Source organism: Rhinolophus sinicus, linkage group LG01, assembly GCF_036562045.2.
Source record: "Rhinolophus sinicus isolate RSC01 linkage group LG01, ASM3656204v1, whole genome shotgun sequence".
Taxonomy (NCBI): domain Eukaryota; kingdom Metazoa; phylum Chordata; class Mammalia; order Chiroptera; family Rhinolophidae; genus Rhinolophus; species Rhinolophus sinicus.
The window spans coordinates 9,879,540-9,899,380 of NC_133751.1; the positions used below are offsets into that span (position 1 = coordinate 9,879,540).

The 19,841-nt window shown below is 36.9% G+C and overlaps 1 protein-coding gene across 5 annotated transcripts in view; it reads left to right on the plus strand.

Annotated features, from left to right (window-relative positions):
- TMEM50B (transmembrane protein 50B) overlaps positions 1 to 17,978 on the plus strand; it is a 30,802-nt gene extending 12,824 nt beyond the window's left edge. For 3 of the 5 annotated variants that reach the window (XM_074325876.1, XM_074325897.1, XM_074325907.1), the window contains 6 exons: positions 3,009 to 3,148; positions 4,675 to 4,787; positions 6,091 to 6,158; positions 9,097 to 9,189; positions 12,410 to 12,467; positions 16,048 to 17,978. In XM_074325876.1, coding sequence (XP_074181977.1) covers positions 3,050 to 3,148; positions 4,675 to 4,787; positions 6,091 to 6,158; positions 9,097 to 9,189; positions 12,410 to 12,467; positions 16,048 to 16,093 — 477 coding nt within the window. In that variant the 5' untranslated portion in view covers positions 3,009 to 3,049 and the 3' untranslated portion in view covers positions 16,094 to 17,978. Of the gene's footprint in view, positions 1 to 2,341; positions 2,814 to 3,008; positions 3,149 to 4,674; positions 4,788 to 6,090; positions 6,159 to 9,096; positions 9,190 to 12,409; positions 12,468 to 16,047 lie in introns of all 5 variants that reach the window. The other 2 variants (XM_019730215.2, XM_074325895.1) reach the window with 2 other exon arrangements.
- The last annotated feature ends 1,863 nt before the right edge of the window (positions 17,979 to 19,841 follow it).

Sequence of the window (19,841 nt, forward strand, 5' to 3'; positions counted from 1 at the left end):
GAGCGGTTAGTTCTTAACACACTAGCCCTTCCCCCTCACTGTCCTCTCCGTAGTGACTGGGCTCTTGGTGCCTCAGCAACTTTTCTCCTTGAAGACCTTCAGTTGATTGCTCATTACAAACCATGGTGAAACCCCCAATCCATCCTAAGGTCCACGTTAATCTGGAATATGATCTGGCCCTTCCCTGTTTGTCTCCAAACTTATTCCAAGCCACTTGCTCCACTGAATTAATGATACCCTGATTCAAGTGTATACTTAAGATCTGTCTATTTTCAGTATGTTTCAAAATTTTAGCAAATGTTACCTCTTTGGAGAGGCTTCTCCTAACCGCTCATTCTAAAGTAGGTCTCCCCTTTATTTGTTATTAGGATCCTGTGCATTTCCTTCACAGTAATTATTTGTATTACTTTGCTTGATGTTTCTCTGCCTCACCCCATCCCTGACTGACCAACTTAAGCCCTAGGAGGGAGAAGACCATGACATTTCATAAATCACAGTGTGGAAATAACTATATGTTTTTTACCTATTGAACGATTTATAATGTTAATATGTAGGAAATGAATTTTTTTTAATTTTAATTTTTTTTAAATTGGGGAATGTTGGGGAACAGTGTGTTTCTCCAGGGCCCATCAGCTCCAAGTCAAGTCATTGTCCTTCTATCTAGTTGTGGAGGGCGCATCTCAGCTCCAATTCCAGTTACCATTTTCAATCTTTAGTTGCAGAGGGCACAGCCCACCATCCCATGCGGGAATTGAACCGGCAACCTTGTTAAAAGCATGCACTCTAACCAACTGAGCTATCCAGCCGTCCCGAGAAATGAATTTTATAAGAGGAAGTAAGACTTTTGTTTTAACCTTCAGACATTGTCTTAAATTCATGTTGACCTTCCCTGTACTTGCTGTTAACTAGTTAATATTTAATCTCTGATAACAGTTCATTACCATGTCTGTAGAATATCTTGATAACGTGCTCATAATGCAGAGTAAGACTTTTGTGCAAACTAAAGCATATCTGAATGGTAAAAACATTTTTAAACTTTCTGTGGGTAAAATTTACATACCGAAAATAGACAGATCTTATGTATACACTTGAATGACTTTGATAACTATATCTACTTGCCTAACCATTATCCCAATCAAAATATAGAAAATTTCCAGCACCCCCAAAAGTTCTCTGTAGTCCTCACCCCCTTAGGCCACCACTGTTCTGATTTCTGGGACCATTGATAAGCTTTGCCTCTTGTTTCGTTTAAGTGGAATCACACTGTATATACCCTTTTGTGTCTGTCTTTCACTTAAATTCATATTTTTGAGATTATTTTCTGTGTGGTTATATGTATCAGTTCATTCTTTTTTGTTGCCAAATAGTATTCTATTGCATAAATTGATCATAATATGTTTATCCGTTCTTTTGTTGATGAATATTTAGGTTTTTCAGTTTGGGGCTCTTATGAATAAAACTGCTATAAACTTTCTTACACAAGTGTTTTCGTGTGTGTGGACATGTGTTTTTACTTCCCTTGGTAAATACCTAAGAATGGAATTGCTGGGTTATTGGGAGGTTTATTTTCAACTTTGTAAGAAACTACCACAAGAAATGTATGAGATTTCCAGTTGTTCTACAACCTCACCAACATTTAGTTGTCAGTCTTTTTAATTTTAGCCGATCTAGTGGATTTGTGGTAATATTTCATTAATTTGCATTTCTCTGATGACTGAAGATGTTGAATACCTTTGTATGTGCTTTTGGTAATTCATTGTCTTCTTAATTCTTTTGACCATTTCAAGTGTGTTGAAGTCTTCTGCACACTTTACATTGCCTATATTTTGTTTACATTTTTATTATTAATATTTAGGAGTTCTTTGTATATTTTAGATACAAGTCCTTTGTCAGATATTTGTTTTGCAAATATTGTTTCCCAGTTTGTGTCTCCAGTGTTTGGATCTTCTGTAGTATATTTATTGTTTTGTGTTTTTTCCCCCAGATGAACAATTGGACCCATTACTTTAAATTTAGAGGCATTTCACCTAAATCCGTATTTAAACATTATTTGAAAATGTAACTGACATACTATTTAGAAATAAGTTTATTTTTGTGGACATCCTATTCAGTGTTATAATTTTTGCTTAAATAGTTACCTTTTAAATGAAAAAAAGAAAACAAACATCTTTTATATTTACCTATTTATATATCTATTTAAAAACAGATCACATTTTTTCCTGTTTCTGTGAAGGTCTAGTAATTTTTTACTATATACTGGACATTGTGGGTGGTACATTATAGACACTCTGGATTCAGTTATCTTCATCTAAAGAGTGTTACTTTTGGTTCTGGTTTCTAGGGGTCAGGAATTTGGAAAGGACACAGCCAGGATGATGTATCTCTGCTCTGTACATATGTGGCCTCACCAGGGAAACCTTAACGTCTGGGGATAACACTGCAGCTGGAATAGCAATCAACTGGCATTGTCTACTCACACATCTGGCAGATGATGCTAGCAGCTGGCTGGGACCTCACCTGGAACTGTGGGCCAGAATACCTGTAACAGGGTCTCCTTGAAGCATTGTGGCCTCGGGTTTTTTACACAGCAACTCAGGACTCTAGTATTAGTGTTCCAGAGAAGCAACTACAAGCTTCATTGCTTTTTATGTCTTAGTCTCAGAAGTTGTATAGCAGAGGTTACATAGCATCCTTTTTCTACTTTCTAGGTCAACCAGTCTTTATTGTTGGCCCAAATTCAAGGGGAAGGACATAAATGCACCTCTTAGAATTTGCAGACATGTTTCAAAACCACCATGCTCATTTAGGAACTAGTAAGCTCCCTGTCGTGTCCTAATGTCCTTTGTACATCTCGTTAGATATTCATTGAAATATTGAATTTTTCTTCTTAACTATAGTAGATTTGGACCTAAAGTAAATTTGTGTTTAAAGCTTTAAAAAAGGAGAATGTCACTTCTTAAAAACATTTCCTTAGATTGATTTTTTTTTTTTGGTCTTTTCATTTCTAGAACACAGTATTTAATGAAAAATCCATGCTTAAGGGGTGAAAATGGCAGGCTTCCTAGATAATTTCCGTTGGCCAGAATGTGAATGTATTGACTGGAGTGAGAGAAGAAATGCCGTGGCTTCTGTGGTAGCAGGTATATTGGTAAGTGAAAAAGCCTGGTTGGTGACATTTATGCCTCATCTTTTTCCCTGAAAATTAATGCTGAGTCCTTTTGAACTGTGAATATCCATTTAGAGCTATTTATTTCACTGGTTATTTTGTATAGATAATTTTAAGAATTCTAGTTACTGTTACTGAACAAAAACAAGGTAGAGCTTGGATTCATTTGACTATAAATTTGCTAAACTTAATATCTTTTCTTCAGTTCCAGTGATAACACAATTATTATAGGAAGTAACATTTTGAAGTTCATGATACAATATGTGTAAGTCCTTTAAGATCCTTAGAGGCTCAGAATTTGATGTAACTAAATATTATTGTTGTGACTCATTAAAATTCAGGCTGTGTAGACAGCAGTAATGACCTTAGGTTGCACTAGAACTGATGCCCTGCAGTGCTAGCGAAGAGATGCCACCTCCATTTCCCCAGGTCTGGGAAAGTGAGAGGAAGAAATTTGTGGAGAAAACTGAAGATGTTGAATACCTTTGTATGTGCTTTTGGTAATTCATTGTCTTCTTAATTCTTTTGACCATTGCTTCATTTTCTTCCCAAATATTTTTTCTTTTCTTAATATTTTATTATTAAAAATGTCCATCATATAAACAAAAATAGGGAAAGTGGTAAAAGAGTCTCTCCCCCTCTTGCCCCATGTACTTAAAAAAAAAAAAAAAATCAAATCATGACTAATCTTGCTTTAGCACTCCATCAACCACTCTGCCCCCACTGCCTTTTTTGAAGCAAATTTCAGTAGCTATTACATTTTAAAAATTCATCTCTTTTAGTATGTGGCTTTATACTTGAAGTCCAATAGAAAAAAATAAAGCAGAGCAGAAACTAAAGATAATTGTGGAGCAGTCCTCTTAGATGATGTTTCTAAGTTTTCTTTGTTCTTTATGGTCATCTCAGCTGCACTTAATTTGTCTGTGAAATTCTTTAGCAACTTGTCCAATTTAAGTTGATTCAGCTTATTTTACATAGAAACATTACATTTTACAAACTCATGTTCAGTCAGTTATATAGTTTTTAATCAAATTACAGAATTAATACCGTAGCAGATTTAAACAGTTTTGGAGACATGACAGCTGACTCTTGGTAAGTGTACAGCTCATTTGTGGAAGCAGAAATGCATGGGCATGTTGAAAAGGAGTGTTCTTTAGAGTGAATGAAACACGTCATGTAATCAGAGAGCTGGTTATTTGGAAGTTAGTAAAGAGAGCTTCAGTTGCATATATTATTATGGTAGATGAAAGAAGCAGAGAATTGATTTCCACATAATTTTTCATCTTGCGTTGAGAGGAGAACTTTAGAGTGATTAGATTCACTCATGTGCTGTAAAGAATAAGTAAACAAGGATTCTTACTTTTTTATATTTCAATGCTGAAAATTCAAAGTAAAAATATTTTGTGTTTCACTTATATGGTCTATAGAAAAAGAGGAATGTGAAAGAGCAGGTATGATGCTAATTCAAAGTATTAGTGTTATTTTAATGACTTGGGCCCTTTCTCAAGTTCTTCACAGGTTGGTGGATAATGATTGATGCAGCCGTGGTATATCCTAAGCCAGAGCAGCTGAACCACGCTTTTCACACATGTGGTGTATTTTCCACATTGGCTTTCTTCATGTAAGTGTGAAGGAAATTCTCAGTTCAAGATTATTTTTCTAAAAATATTTTTTCCTTAAAGTTTAATGCTATCTGCTATTTGGAATAAATTTTTAATTTAATTAATGGATTCTTTTTTAACATGATAAATAAACCCACAAACAAACAAATCCCCATTTTATTAAGATTTTTTAAAATCAAGAATTAGTGTTGAATTAATCACATGTTTTCTTAGCTAGCATCTGTAAAGATTGTCATGTGATTTTTCTCCTTATATTTGTTAAACCGGTCAGTTACCCTGTTTTATCCATTCCAAGATTGTTTTTTATATTTTAACGTCTCTGAATATCAGGTGCTTTTTTTAGTCAGTGCAATCTTATAATTATCGTTGATAACATATTTTTCTTTCTTGGCAAGTTAAAAAATAATGGTGCCTCTTAAAAATCAGTGGCATCTTATATTTAATGAAATGTTACATTTCTAAATTTTTTAAGCAGTGAATCATCCTTAAGTATTATAATACACTCAACTTTTTCCAAGGAGTATTATTTTTTTTAAATGTGTTGCTTGACTGTGTTTTTTAGTATTTGGAAGGAAGGGTGGGATTGGTCTTAAATGAGAAAGAAATGGCTTCTTTTTAATTAAATCATTTTCAAGTTTATTCGTTATCTCACTTCATAAAAGAGTTTGAAAGCTTTTCATGGATGTCTTTTAATTAAAAATGTGTTAAACAATAAGATTATATAATTCCCTTATACTGGCAGGAATTTTTTAAAAGTTTAAATTGTAGAAGATGTAACTACTTGTATGCATTCTAAGTAGTTGCTAAGAAAAGGCAATTCCTGCTGTAGATGCACCTTTCTCTAACAAAAATAGAAAGAAGCTGAATAAAGTGGGCCTATTTATTATACGTAGATCAAATGTTCTCTGAATTTGAGAAATGGATCAGAGAAAATCACTTGACTTTTAACACAAAGACAAACTGTTAAACTCTTGATTGTAATGAGAACCTTAAAATGGGAAAACACACACTGAGTCATTCATGTGTAAATGTAAAATAGGCAAAGAAATCAGAAAAATGGCCCCTCTTTCATAATTTCTGGAGAAAACTAATAGTAATTTCTTAAAATTGAGTGTTTTCTGGGTGTACTTTAGAGAGATAAGACTAATGTAACATTTATATCCACTGGGACATTAAATTAAAAGGTATGTTCAGTTATTCAGACATTGACTTTAGTTAGGAAATGTTCCCTTCTAAATAAGTAAATACCTGTAAACATTTCAGCATCACGAAAGCTTATTAGATGATTTTGTATTGTTCTAGGATAAATGCTGTGTCCAATGCTCAGGTGAGAGGTGACAGCTACGAAAGCGGCTGTTTAGGAAGAACAGGTAAAGGCATTTGAGTTGTTCCTGTTCGCTGATGAAAGAGGGATTCATGAGCAGGAAAAAACAAAGTCTCTAGTGAGTCTTTAGGACTGGTAATGATTAGTGGAATCTTTTTTTATTAACTTTCAAAAGTTTCAGAGTTAATAAAGCCTTAAGAAAGTTAAAGTTCTAGAAATTACTATTCTTGTCATGTTCTACTACCCATAGTATGTAGATAAAATGTTACTATTGAAAGTCAATGGATCTTGGACTTCCAGTGCTAACGATGGGTTATTCTTATCCCAAATGTTGACCGATGATATTACTTATGAGATGGTTGTTATGATTACTACCAGCAAAGTATGGACACATTAGGAAATCAAACCTAGGACTACAGCGTTTTCACGTTCAGTTCTGATCACCTGAGTAACCCCACACACACTGTTAACAAAACTGTTTTAGAAGCACATTCTGTTTGTTACATATAAATCATTTTTTTGGAGGTTGAATTCTTTTGAAGTGTCATCCAATAGTATTTTTCTTTTATTCAGGTTGTAACACATTCTGTTAGAATCCAGGAGTTTGTTTTCAGTGGAGTTTCCATGCTGTATGGAAAAAGCACCTATTTTCAACATTGAAGGACTAGGGAGGGTGATTTGTGGTTATGGCCAGAAATTTGGAGAAGGTGGGAAAGGAATTTTGAAGGATGGTTAAGAATAATAGCAAATACTTGTAGAATACTTAGTGTGTGCTAGAGACTGTCCTGAATGCTTTACACTTAGTATTCACTTGTTTAATTGTCCTATGAGGTAAGTGCTCTTACTGTCCTCAGTTTTAGATGAAGGAACTAAGAGACAGGTTAAATAACTTGTCCAAAGACACAAAGCAGGTCGTGGAGCCAGGATTTGAACACCAACATTCTGGCTCCAGAGCCCATGCTGTTTGCCACCGTGCTATGCTTGTTTCTAATCCAGAACCATTTGGTATCTTTGTCTGGTGTAGTAATACATATTTATTTTTTTGTCAACTTGCTTAAGTATAATTTATATCAAATAAAATCCACCCATTTAACGTGTACAGTTTGATTAGTTTTCACAGATGTATACAGTTGTGTAGCTACCACTACAATCATGATCATTTCCATTACTCCAGAAAGTTCCCTCATACTCCTTTGTAATTAATGCCCTACCCCCCACTTCCTGGCCACCCCTGATCTGCTTTCTATCCCTGTAGTTTTGCCCTTTCTAGAATTTCATATAAGTGGTATCATAAAGTAAGTATAACATTTTATGCCAAATAAAGAAGCTGTGAAGAGTTTAGTTTTTTAAAATATATTTGTTTTAAGTGTATTTTTCCAGGACCCATCAGCTCCAAATCAAGTAGTTGTTTCAATCTAGTCGTGGAGGGCGCAGCTCACACTGGCCCATGTGGGGATCGAACTGGCAACCATGTTGTTAAGAGCACTGCACACTAACCAACTGAGCTAAGCGGCCGCCCCAAGAGCCTAGCTTTTTAAAAAAGAATTTTAATTAAATTTTTTGGTGGTGAGAACACTTAACATGAGATCTACTCTCTTAATAAATTTTTAAGTGCATAGTAAATTTTTAACTTCACGACAGGCACGGTGTTGTACAGCAGATCTGTAAGACGTACATTCATCTCGTATAGCTGAAACTTTATACCATTGGACAGCAACTGCCCGTTCCCCCTCTCCGGCCCTGGCAACCACTTTCCTACTCTCTGTTTCTATGAGTTTGACTATTTCAGATGCCTCATATAAGGAGAATTGTGCCTTAATAAAGAAGGAAATCTTGCCATATGCAACAACACTGGACCTGGAGGACATTATGCTGAGTGAAATAAGCCAGTTACAGGGGGATAAATTAACTATCTTTTCTACCTGATGCTTTAAATGCTGATGCAGAATTTATGACTTCACTTCCCTTGAGATCCTATAAGAATTGGAGGGGAGGGGGATAGTGACAAATGACAGACAAACCTAAGTTAAAAGTGCACTCTGTGTGTGTGTGCATGCACGCACGTGTGTGTACATGCGCATGTGTGTATGCACGTGCGTGCGCGCTCGCATATCTTATGCCTCAGCCACAGCAGGCGATATCAGGAATGGGGGAGAGTAAAGAATAAGAAAGCATGTATTAGCAAGTGAAAATGTTGTGCGTAGAACACACAATAATTTATTTGATTATTTTTCTTTAAAGAATATTCCAAAGACATTGCTGTGGATTGTGCTACTCTTAACTATTTTCTGTAGAAAATTTCATGGTAATTTACCAAAAGTTTTTTAGCTTAAAGGTAGAACTTGCCTTGGGTCTCTCTGGTTTCAAAGCCCATACTTTTTACCCTCACTGAGTTATGTATGACATTTTATTCCATTTACCTAGTTAAAATTTAGAATACAGTTTATATGTATTTCTATGTGGTGCATATAGTGCAAGTTCTATCTAGTGCTTCAAAAATGAAGGGCAGACTGTCTGTTAGGCACACTCAGGGGTTGCACCGTTCTGAGTAATGGCGTGATGCAAAGGGGACACATTGGTCCTTACTCATGTGCAGTGTCTCATTCCTGTGTGGTAATTGCTATTTGAAATACCTTTGCTGCTTCTCATAGAGCAATTACTTTGATAATACCATATATACAACAGGGTACATTTTCAGTTAGGGCTTAATTAATCAATTTAGTCAAATAATTACTTATGAAGCTTGCCTAGTGTATTCAGCTTTTAGATTCTGTAGCCACTAAAAGAAAGGTAACTTTCCCTTTTAGGTTTTTTTTTTTTTTTTAATCTTCGTTCAGGTAACTGTGACAGCAGGTGTGCGTAAATATGTGACTGTCTTTGATGTGCATGACATATATTAGGTTAACAGTGTTTCTAGTGTTCCTCATTCCTAAGGCACAGAGCTGCAGACATGGGCAAAACCATAAAGCCTCTTCTTCACACAGGTGCTCGGGTTTGGCTCTTCCTTGGTTTCATGTTGATGTTCGGGTCACTTATTGCTTCCATGTGGATTCTTTTTGGTGCATATGTTTCCCAAAGTAAGTATTCATTCCTCCTTTATTTCATATATATGGATTCAGATATGTCTTTCATATTTGCCTCAGTCTGTGAACTCCACCTGGAGTGGAATTTAGTTGAATTACTCAGTTAGCTTGAAGATACGACTCTGTGTGAAGGTACATAGTCGCTGAATAAAATTCCTTAGTGGGATCATTGATTGCAGTGGGATACCCTGGTTAGGAAATGCAAGCCACTGATACGACTGTGTAACTCGGCCATCCCTAGAGTTTCTGATTTCCTTCCTTACCCTGAGCAGCTAGGCTCTCTACTAGAGGCCCATTTACTGATGCTTGTAGTAGTAAAAGAAACCTGTACAGGCCTGCAGTTCTAAAATGCACAATTCTAAAATCCAAAGTGCTAAAAGTCATTTTTTCCATTAACAGTTTGGCAGCCGTACCTCACCTAAACTGATGTGGGGCTCATTATAGTCTTTATTCCATTTAATACATCTTCAGATGTTTTCTTGCAGGAATGTGGTTGTATCTGATTGTGGGATGCTGGTCCATACCTAGCTGGGTTTGCTATGTAATGTGTTATCATTCTTAAATCTGAAAAATTCTGAATTCCAAAATATACCTTGCCTCGTGGGTTTCAGATAAGAGGCTGTGGACCACAATCTTTCCTTCCACTAATACTTCCTCTCTCTAACCTAAGTAGGTTTTCAGTCATAGATACAAGAGGAGCTTTTTAAGGGCAACACCGAAGGTGTGTGTAGTCTTCATGCAGAACCTGTTGATGCAGTGACGTGAGCTCTTCATACTCCATCCTGAGTTTTCTGGCTGTTCCAGGCACCAGAGCTTTTCATCCAGGATTGGGTTGAAAAGCAGGACCCAGTCTGAGCATGTGCCTCTGGAAGCATTGGAAGAACCCGTTTCATTGGCTGTCTCCCTTCCTTCCAAAGACAAGAGTCAGTTTCAGATAATAAATAGCTTATTCATCTTCTGACCCCTTTCTCTCTGGAATCTCTTTGTCACTCTGCGTAACTGTCACATCTCCCTGTCCTGACCCATAGCTGATCTTTTAATATTCTTGTTAGGAGCCCTTAAATCTCATACTTTGATCAATATTAGATCTTTGAGATACTTTTGTCTTTCACTTGGCACAGAATAAGTCAGTGCAAGAGGACGGTGGTGGACTAATGCTTAAATAATACTGCTCACCAAATATATCTAAAATGTGTTATTTTAGTTAATTAAAAATACTGATGGAGCACATAGTTCTAGTATGCAGCTTGTGTAAAGTGCTTTTTTAAAAACAGCTTTATTGCGATGAATTTGCATATCATGATTCCATTTTGAATGTACACTTCAATGTTTTTAGCAGAGTGTTGTGCTACCATCACCACAGTCCATTTTTAGGACTTTTTATCACCCCAAAAAAGAAATCCCTTACCCATGAGCATTCTCCTTCTCCACAAGCCCGAGGCAAACACTACCCAACTTTGCATCTCTATAGATTTGCCTATTTCATATAAGTGGAATCATATAGGAAGTGTGTTTTAAGCTCATTTTATCTCTGACTCTAAGAAGGATGGGCTGCTATTATTGATTTCCTTGGAAAGTCTGCATAGGTACTTGTATCAACTCGTGAAATTTTCCAGTTACTATTTATGAAAATAGGAATCAGTTATCCATCCTGAGAGGTGTGTAGAGAAGTATTCAGTTTATGAAGGTTGTGCATTCATTGATTGTATCTTAATCTTTAAAGAATTAGTGCATATCGAGTAATTTCTTGATTATGGACCTCATCTTCATATTTCTACAGCATTGCTCGTTAAATATATTTTTCTGTTTGTAAACTGAATATGCTTTTACTTCAGAGAGCATTTCTAACATATTTCAAATCTTTTACTGTACAGATTTGCTTGAACTATTAATCATACTAGCTAACATTTATGTAGCACTTTATGGGTCAGGTGCTATTCTAAGTGCTATATGTAGTCACACATTTCTGACACTCTGGGGGAGGTGCCCATTTTACAGAGATGGAAACTAAGGCATAATGAGGTTAAATAATTTGCCCGTAGTCATACACTTAGTCAGTAGTAGAGTTAAGATTCAAATCCAGGGATGTGGCTCAAACTTGGAGCTCTTATTAATCATGCTGCTATGTTGTTTCCTGTGATGTCAGAAAGTAAAAATTGAATGTTTCTTCATCCTATCCAGTAGTTTTAATCAACGTTTACAGTTTTATAAAAGTTAAATATTCACAAAAATTTAAGTAGTTTTCCTTTTCTCTGAAGATAGTAATATTAGGGTGGTGCAGAAATAATTCTGGTTTAAAAGGTTAAAAATATTGCAAAAACCGCAATTACTTTTTTTCCCCCAATTTTTTTTATTGGAGAATATTGGGGAACAATGTTTCTCCAGGGCCCAGCAGCTCCAAGTCATTGTCCTTCAATCTGGTTGTGGAGGGCGCAGCTCAGCTCCAAGTCCAGTTGCCGTTTTCAATCTTTAGTTGCAGGGGGCGCAGCCCACCATCCGTTGCAGGAATTGAACCTGTGACTTTGTTGTTAAGAGCTCATGGTCTAACCAACTGAGCCATCTGGCTGCCCCTCTGGAAGCTCAGCAGCAGCTCGTCTTCAATCTAGTTGTGGAGGGCGCAGCTCACTGACCCATGTGGGAGTTGAACCGGCAACCCTGTTGTCAGAGCTCATGCTCTAACCAGCTGAGCCATCCTGCTGCCCCAAACTGCAATTACTTTTGCACCAACGTAAATATTTCCTCTAGGAAAGATTCAATGAAAGAACATGACAATGAACTATAATAACCCTTTTTCTATCTGTCAGATTTGCACAATAAAACTCCTGAATTAATGAAAGAAAACAAATGAACAGACTAGGAAATCATCAGGAATTTAATTTGTATCTTTCTAACATTTTGTATTTATAAATTGGCCATTGGAAGTGAAGAAATGAGCTACTGCTTCCGCAACAGTTTTGATGCAGCAAGAACCATAACAATTACTTTAGACAAAAAGAAAACCCAAGTTCATTGTCTTTTATTCACTGTGAGACCAATCCTTTGTTTTGGGCAAGTGAGACTGGCATTTTCTTATTTCAATTTCATTATAGATTTCTTAGAGTTAAGGAATAAAGCAGTATTGTGTAGTATACAGAGCATGTCATTACGAATGGCGCAGAGACTTTGTTACTGCCAGTTCCCTTTTGTAATCTTCCGTTTTATTTTGTATGTGCAGATACTGATGTTTATCCAGGGCTAGCTGTGTTTTTTCAAAATGCACTTATATTTTTTAGGTAAGTTGCCTAATTTCTTAATCATACCTGGAACATTTACAGAAATGTCACCTTTCTTATAAGAGCAGAATACACAATGGAACATGTATAAATCCCTTTGATTAGTTACAGTCTAAGCCGGATGCTTTAGATGTGTTACCATTTAATTTCCATTTAATTGTTCCCATTTAATAGATGAGGAAGTGAGGCTCAGCATTGCCTTAAGGACACCCAGCTAATACATACAAAGCTGGTATTTGAACCCAGATTGCTATTTCCACAGTCTGTGTTTTGTTAAAATAACAACAAAAAATATCAGGTACCTTTATTTAAAAAAAAGAAAGAAATCAGAATTTATACAGACTATTCATGTCTTATACAAAAACTGGTAGGGGAATTGGGTTTTTGATTAAAACACTTTTGATTAAAAGTGTTTTTTAGGGGCTATCTTCTAAAAAGCCCCCAAATGAAGCCTATATCCTGTGAATGTCTTTTAATGTAAAGATACGTATTTTACGTATTTTTCCATTTGTAAAATTATACCTCCCACCCCACCCCAAATCATTAAGATCTAAGCCTTGAAGAATTTTGCTTTTGTCACTGGTTTGAAGCAATTTGATTATGATATTCTATGGTATAGTTTTCTCCATATTTCTTCTGCTTGGGATTCATTTATTGTCTTGGGTCTGTGGGTTTATAGTTTTCATCAAATTTGGAATCTTTTTAGCCATTATTTCTTTAAATACTTTTTCTGTCAACCTGCCCTCCTCGGATTCCAAATATATGTATATTAGGCTGCTTAAAGCCATCACATAGCCTACCAATGCTTCGTTTTTGTTTGTTTGTTTGTTTGTTTTTGTTTTCTCTCTGCTTCAGTTGGGATAGTTTCTATTGTATCTTTGAATTCACTGATCTCTACTTCTGTAGTGTCTAGTCTACTATTCCTCCCATCCAATGTATTTTTCATTTCAGACATTATATTTTTATCTCTATTAGCTTGATTTGTGTCTTTTTAAAAAAATTTTTCACATCTCTCCTTAACATGTTCATGCTTTCCTCTACCTTCTTAAACATCTGAAGTGTGTTTATAACTATTTCAGGGTCCTTGTCTAATTGTGTCATTTCTGAGTCTGTTCCTGTTGATTATTTCTATTTTCTCTTTATTTGGGCCTTTTTTCCTTGTTTGCTTTGCATGCAGGTGGTAGGGGCTGGACTTTTGAGCATTTCTTTAAAATATTTTGAGCTTTGTTCTGGATGCAGTTAGGTCACTGTAAACAGTTTGATCCTTTTGAGTTTTGCTTTTAAGCTTTGTTAGGTTGGACCAGAGCAGCGTGAGTCTGCGACTGACTTGTCCCCCTTTCGAAGGCAACAGACTTCTGAGTATCCTTCCTGACGCTTCATGCGTTCCGGGATTTCCCACTGTGTTCAAGACGTTGTGAAGCCCTCTCAGCCCTGTGGCCGCTCTGGGAATTGTTCTTCCCTTTGGGTCTTTCCCTTTTCTTGGGTATTTTCTTCACATGCGTCTACCCCTTGATTAAAGACTCAAGGGGAACCCCCTACACATCTGAGCGCCCTTTCTCTGTGCCTCTCTGAACTCTGCCTGACAAACTCCAGCCGCTTTGGCCTCCCTGAACTCTCAACTCCATTTCCTCAACTCAGGGAGACCACTGGCTCTGCCTGGGCTCCCTCTTACTGCGTCATGGCCTGGACACTCGTGGCTTTGGAATACGTTGGACAGTTTTCTGCTGTCTTGTGATTGTATTTCTTGACATGTGACTGACAGCCTTCTAGGGGTACAGTAAATTTTCATGAAGACATCGTTTAGAGAGCACATTTAAATTCCCATCCAGCCGTTTGTAGTCGTAGGTGAATCCACATAAACGCCGGATGGACAGAAACCTTGTCTGTGTGTCTGAAAGCCTGTGCTCACGTGGGCAGTGAAGTGACTACTGCACCTGCTGTGTGCTCCGCCCGGAGGCCCACGTTGTCTGGCCAGCTGAGTGCGTCCTCTGTGCTGGGCCTGTTCTACGCACCAGAGTGCAGCTCCTACTCTCTGGCCACTCTTCCTGTTTCCTTTGCAAGCTGATGCTCCACCCCCGGCCACTAATTTTTGAAGGTTCTTAGGGCTCCATTCTAGGCACTCTCTTCTCTGCTCGTTCTTTCTCTCTGTCTAGCTGAGCTCCTCTGTGCTTAGGACGCCAGTGACTGCCGATATGCCGATGAGTCACAGAATCTTACCTCCACGTCGGAACTATGTACACAGATTCCTCCTTGTCCCCTCTTGGGTGACAGACGTTTCCAATCCAACACATCCAAAATGCCCGCAACTCAACTCATGGTTCCAGAGTATCCCATCTCTCTGGTCCTCTCCCTCTTTCCCCTTGTGCTTTGCTGAGATAATTCCTGCTCTTGTTTTAGATCTCAGTTCAGTCACCACTTCCGCAGGAAAACCTCTCTTACCAGGTCAGATCCTTCTATTTCACTTTCTTGGTACATTGCCTTTGAAGCATTGTTTTTTGTTTTTGGTTTTGGTTTTGCAGTTGGGATTTGTTGTCTCCCTCAGTAAACTCAGCTCTATTAGTGAGCACATTTGTCTCATTTTGACTCACAATCACATTCCAAGCATTTAGTCGGTACCCAGTGTGAGGTGTGATCAAACAATATGGTGAATGTTTAAGTAAAAAAATTATTACAGTAAAAGACTCATTGCCATTAATCCCCTCAAAATATTCCCCCTTGCTTTGGACATGCTTATCCCATCATTCTTGCCACTTTCTGAAGCAGTTCTGGAAGTCCTCTTTCATGAGCGTCTTTAGTTGCACTGTCACGGCTGCCTCGATGTTCTGAATCATTTTGACTTTGGGGAAGAGCCAGAAGTCACACAGTGCCAGAGCTGGTGAATAAGGTGGATGAGGACACACTGTCATATTTTTATTTGACAGAAACTGCCATATACCAGAAGCGATGTGTGGCATGCAGTGCTGTCATGATGGAGGATGAAACCATTTGCCCATTTCATGTTAATGCATTGTTCGTGATCCATGATTTACAGCACACTTTAAAACACACCTTCTCTCAACCGTAGCTCACACCGAAGTGATTGCACCAAACAAGTTGAAACTTGTCACACAGTGTTACTAAGGTTCAATGTGTTACTTCCTGTATTGAAGATCCCTGCCTTTCCGTTGGATGGCACTTGGCAGCAGCATTCACTGTATTTTTTTTTTAAATCATACCTGTACAATAATTAGTTGTTAAATGAACAGAAAATTGCAGGATGGTCCATTTTAAGATGCTTCGGTTATTGTAGCTTAGATATCTTAGAATGCCTGCCACTATGAGACATTCCCCTTTACCTTACGAGTTTCCTATCTAATAACTTTACAGGCTTTAAGAAAGGGTGTTTAATTAAGCTCAGATATCAAGGTCAGCAAACTGCTCTACAAAAAAGCAAATTTAGACCAACACCACCACAATCTTTAATTTAGAAATTGATACAAAGGGATCAGTGAAGTATCTGTCAAAGCATATTTAGAAAATGAATTTTCTGTTGCTTATTCCATGTATTTTTTCCTCACAATTTATTTTAATATTTTTGTAGCACTCTGATCTACAAATTTGGAAGAACTGAAGAACTATGGACCTGAGATCACTTCTTAAATCACATTTTTCTTGTGTTATATTCTATTTGTAGATAAGTTTTTATCTTTCAATATAGTTTACACATTGCCAAATGAAATAGATTGTACATTAAATGTTGTGTTTCTTTACACTTTTATGCTCTGAGTTTTGAAATAGTTTTATGAAATTTGTCCTTTTTTTAAATGAATAGATTGTTAACATGTACATAATATAAGACTATAGAGATGGGATGGTGAATATCAGTCTTTCATTCCTGAAGACTTAAAGCTTGATCTGTTTTCTGAGCCCCGGTTGTATCATCATGTCATTTTAGAGTTAACTGTATTGTTTCAGTATCTCTGATTTTTGAAGATGTACGAAAAATAGATCCATGTATCTGAAATAAGCACTGAGCCATTAAAAAGGGTATTTCAGCAAGTTGTAATTTATTTTGGCTTAAAAATGAGATTTTTTTAAAGGAAAAATGTTCTTGTGTATTAAAGAAGTGGACTTTTATATGAAGATTTTATAAATGTCTGATAGACTAGTTTGAAAGCCTCTTTTAAAAGCAATTCCTTTAACATGACTTTATTTGAGATGGGGTAATACACAATCAGATAAGCTCAGTTTTATATGGTTAATGTAAGAAGACTGTAAGGCAGCTAGCTCAGCAACATGCTTCTTATAAAAGCAGCTTAAATGGTCTGTCTACTGGGGTTCTCATTTGACAGCTTGCTATTATCTCACATTACAAAATTCAACATCAAGCAAGTTTGAGACAACTGCAGTTTAGAAGCACGAACGATGTAACAAAAGGTGGAATAATTAGTTTCCAGATAAAGCACTTCTTCCCAAAGGGAATTATTATGACCTGGTGAAAAATTAGGTATTTCATCCCCTTAGGTACCAACTGCAAGTCTCCTTTTGCTCCAGCTCTCAAGGTCGGGGTGAACTCTTCCTGCAAAATGTATCTCTTGAACCTGAAAGTTCATAGTGCTGTCAAAAACTTCATTTGCTGAATTCAAAACACTGTATTTGCACTGTGTATATTCCTACCAGAGATGTCAAATGGATATTTGAGTCTTTATTACTATTGTTGCTTTTGTTTGTAGACAGGTTTTATGTTGCACTTTTTTCCTCCAGAGGGATTTTATAGAGCCTTTTGTTGTAAGACAATAATATCAAGGGTATCACATGCAGCTTCTAATGCAAGCCTTATTTATCTTAACTTCTCTCCTCTCTGAGAGGATTTACTGTGCAGAGTATGAAGCAGTGGTGGAACACAGCGCTGTGCCTTTGTCTAGATACCATCTTGTTTAATTACTTCTTTCTTTGTTGTTTTTTCCTTTTAATGTTAGTAATACTTTGTTTTGCTTCCAACAAATTGTAAGACTAATTACTTGTTTCCAGTCTCTTGTAACCTATTGCAATAAATAATTACTTCTCACATGTTGTAACATCGTTGAATCTGTTTGAGAAAACGAACCATAAACATTGGTTTGCTGTTCATTTTTCAATTATTCAAGTGCACCCAATCAAAGAAGCCGTTGATCTTTGTAAAATAAGGAGTCTGGAGGCATGACCACTGTCTGACCCTTGAGCTGGACCGGGCCAGAATGGAGATTGCTTAGCACAACCCCGCTTAGAGTCTGTCTGATTGTAATCGATGTTCATTCTGACGTAAATCAACACCCCTCCCTGCCTCCTGCTATGCGCTGGTTCCTGGAACAGGCCGTTGTCCTGATCGGTTCAAGTGTGTAATCACGTACTAGTACCTGTGACTGCCCCCCTCCTTTACCCTACGTCATTCTTTGGTGCCTGCCAAGTGGTGTGGGGATCCATTTCATCCTGCAGCCACCCAAAATATGCCTCATATATAAGTTTCCCTTAAATAAACTCTTATTAATTACATTAGAGTGGCCAGCCTCTTTATTCCGTCTTTCCCTGCCCTCCGCTTATGGATGTAAATTTTCAGTCTCAGGGCTTTTCCCTGGGTCTGCATGCTCTAATAAGGAAAAATATTATAGTCAGATTTGTAAAATGCTAGTGTGAAGGCTAATGAAGGGCGTCTGAGAAGACCAACAGAAAATGGCTGTTTTTTTCTATTTTTGACTCTGCCATGAATTTATTTGTTAGCAAATCATTTCTTTTCTCTTTCTTTCCTCATTAAAAAAAGGAAGATAATCTTAGTATCCACTCTTATAGGTAATGTGAGTTAGAAAAGATACAGTCTTTTGTAATTATTTTTAAATATATGTGATTCCCTTAATATAAAGATCTCTATGTTACAGTTTCAATGGCAGAAGTGGGATTACTGGATCCTTCTTTGTCTAACCTTTGTTTTAAAGTCTATTTTGTCTGATATAAGTATTGCTACTTGAGCTTTTTTCTTTTTTTCTGTTTTTATGAAATACCTTTTTCCATCCCTTTCCATCTGTGTGTCTTTTCATCTGAAGTGAGTCTCCTGTAGTCAGACAGCATACACAGTCTGACAATTAAGTTTGTGAACTCATCCTAGAAAAAGTTCTACATACCTCATTGCTGAATATCACTATGGTCACCTTCAAAGTACTCCTGTTGGGAAGCTATACACCGACACCAATACCTAGTCCACCCTTCAAAGCAATTTGGAACTCTTTTTCTAGAATGGCTATCAGAGCTCTCATCGTATTACCCTTTATGTCCTGAATGTCATCAAAATGTCTTTCAATATTTCCTTTATCCTCGGGTAAAAAAAGAAGTCATTGGGGGCCAGATCAGGTGAGTAGGGAGGATTTTCCAATACAGTTATTTGTTTACTGGCTAAAAACTCCCTCACAGACAGTGCCGTGTGAGCTGGTGCATTGTCGTGATGCAAGAGCCATAAATCATTGGCAAAAAGTTCAAGTCGTCTATCTTTTTTAATACAGCCTTTTCAGCACTTCCAAATAGTAAACTTGGTTAACTGTTTGTCCAGTTGGTACAAATTCATAATGAATAATCCTTCTGTATCAAAAACGGTTAGCAACATCTTTGCAACAAGTTCATGAATTTAATTGTCCAATCTCATATATAAGGGTCTTGTTTTCTTATCCATTCAGCCACCATATGTCTTTTTATTGGAGCATTTACTCCATTTACATTTAAAGTAATTGTTGACAGATATGTAGCTATTGCCACTTTATTATTCATAATTTTGATTTTTCCCCCCATCTTAAAGGAGTCCCTGTAACATTCCTTGTAATACTTGTTTGGTGGTGATGAACTCCTTTAGCTTTTTCTTGTCTGGGAAGCTCTTTATCTGTCCTTCGATTCTAAATGATAGCTTTGCTGGGTAGGGTAATATTGGTTGTAAGCCCTTGCTTTTCATCACTTTGAATATTTTGTGCCAATCCCTTTAGGCTGCAAAGTTTCTCTTGAGAAATCAGCTGACAGTCTTATGGGGGCTCCCTTGTAGGTAACTAACTGCTTTTCTCTTGCTACTTTTAAGATTCTCTCTTGTTTTTAAGCTTTAGCAATTAATTATGATGTGTCTTGCTGTGGGCCTCTTTGGATTAATCTTGTTTGGGACTCTCTGTGCTACCTGGACTTATATGTCTATGTCTTTCCCCAGGTTAGAGAAGTTTTCCATCATTATTTCTTCAAATAGGTTTTCAAGTTCTTGCTGTCTCTCTTCTCCTTCTGGTACCCCTATAATGCAAATGTTGGTATACTTGATGTTGTCCCAGAGGCCCCTTAAACTATCTTTGGTTTTATTTTTTGTTTGTTTTTAATTTTTTTATTTTTGTTGTTCTG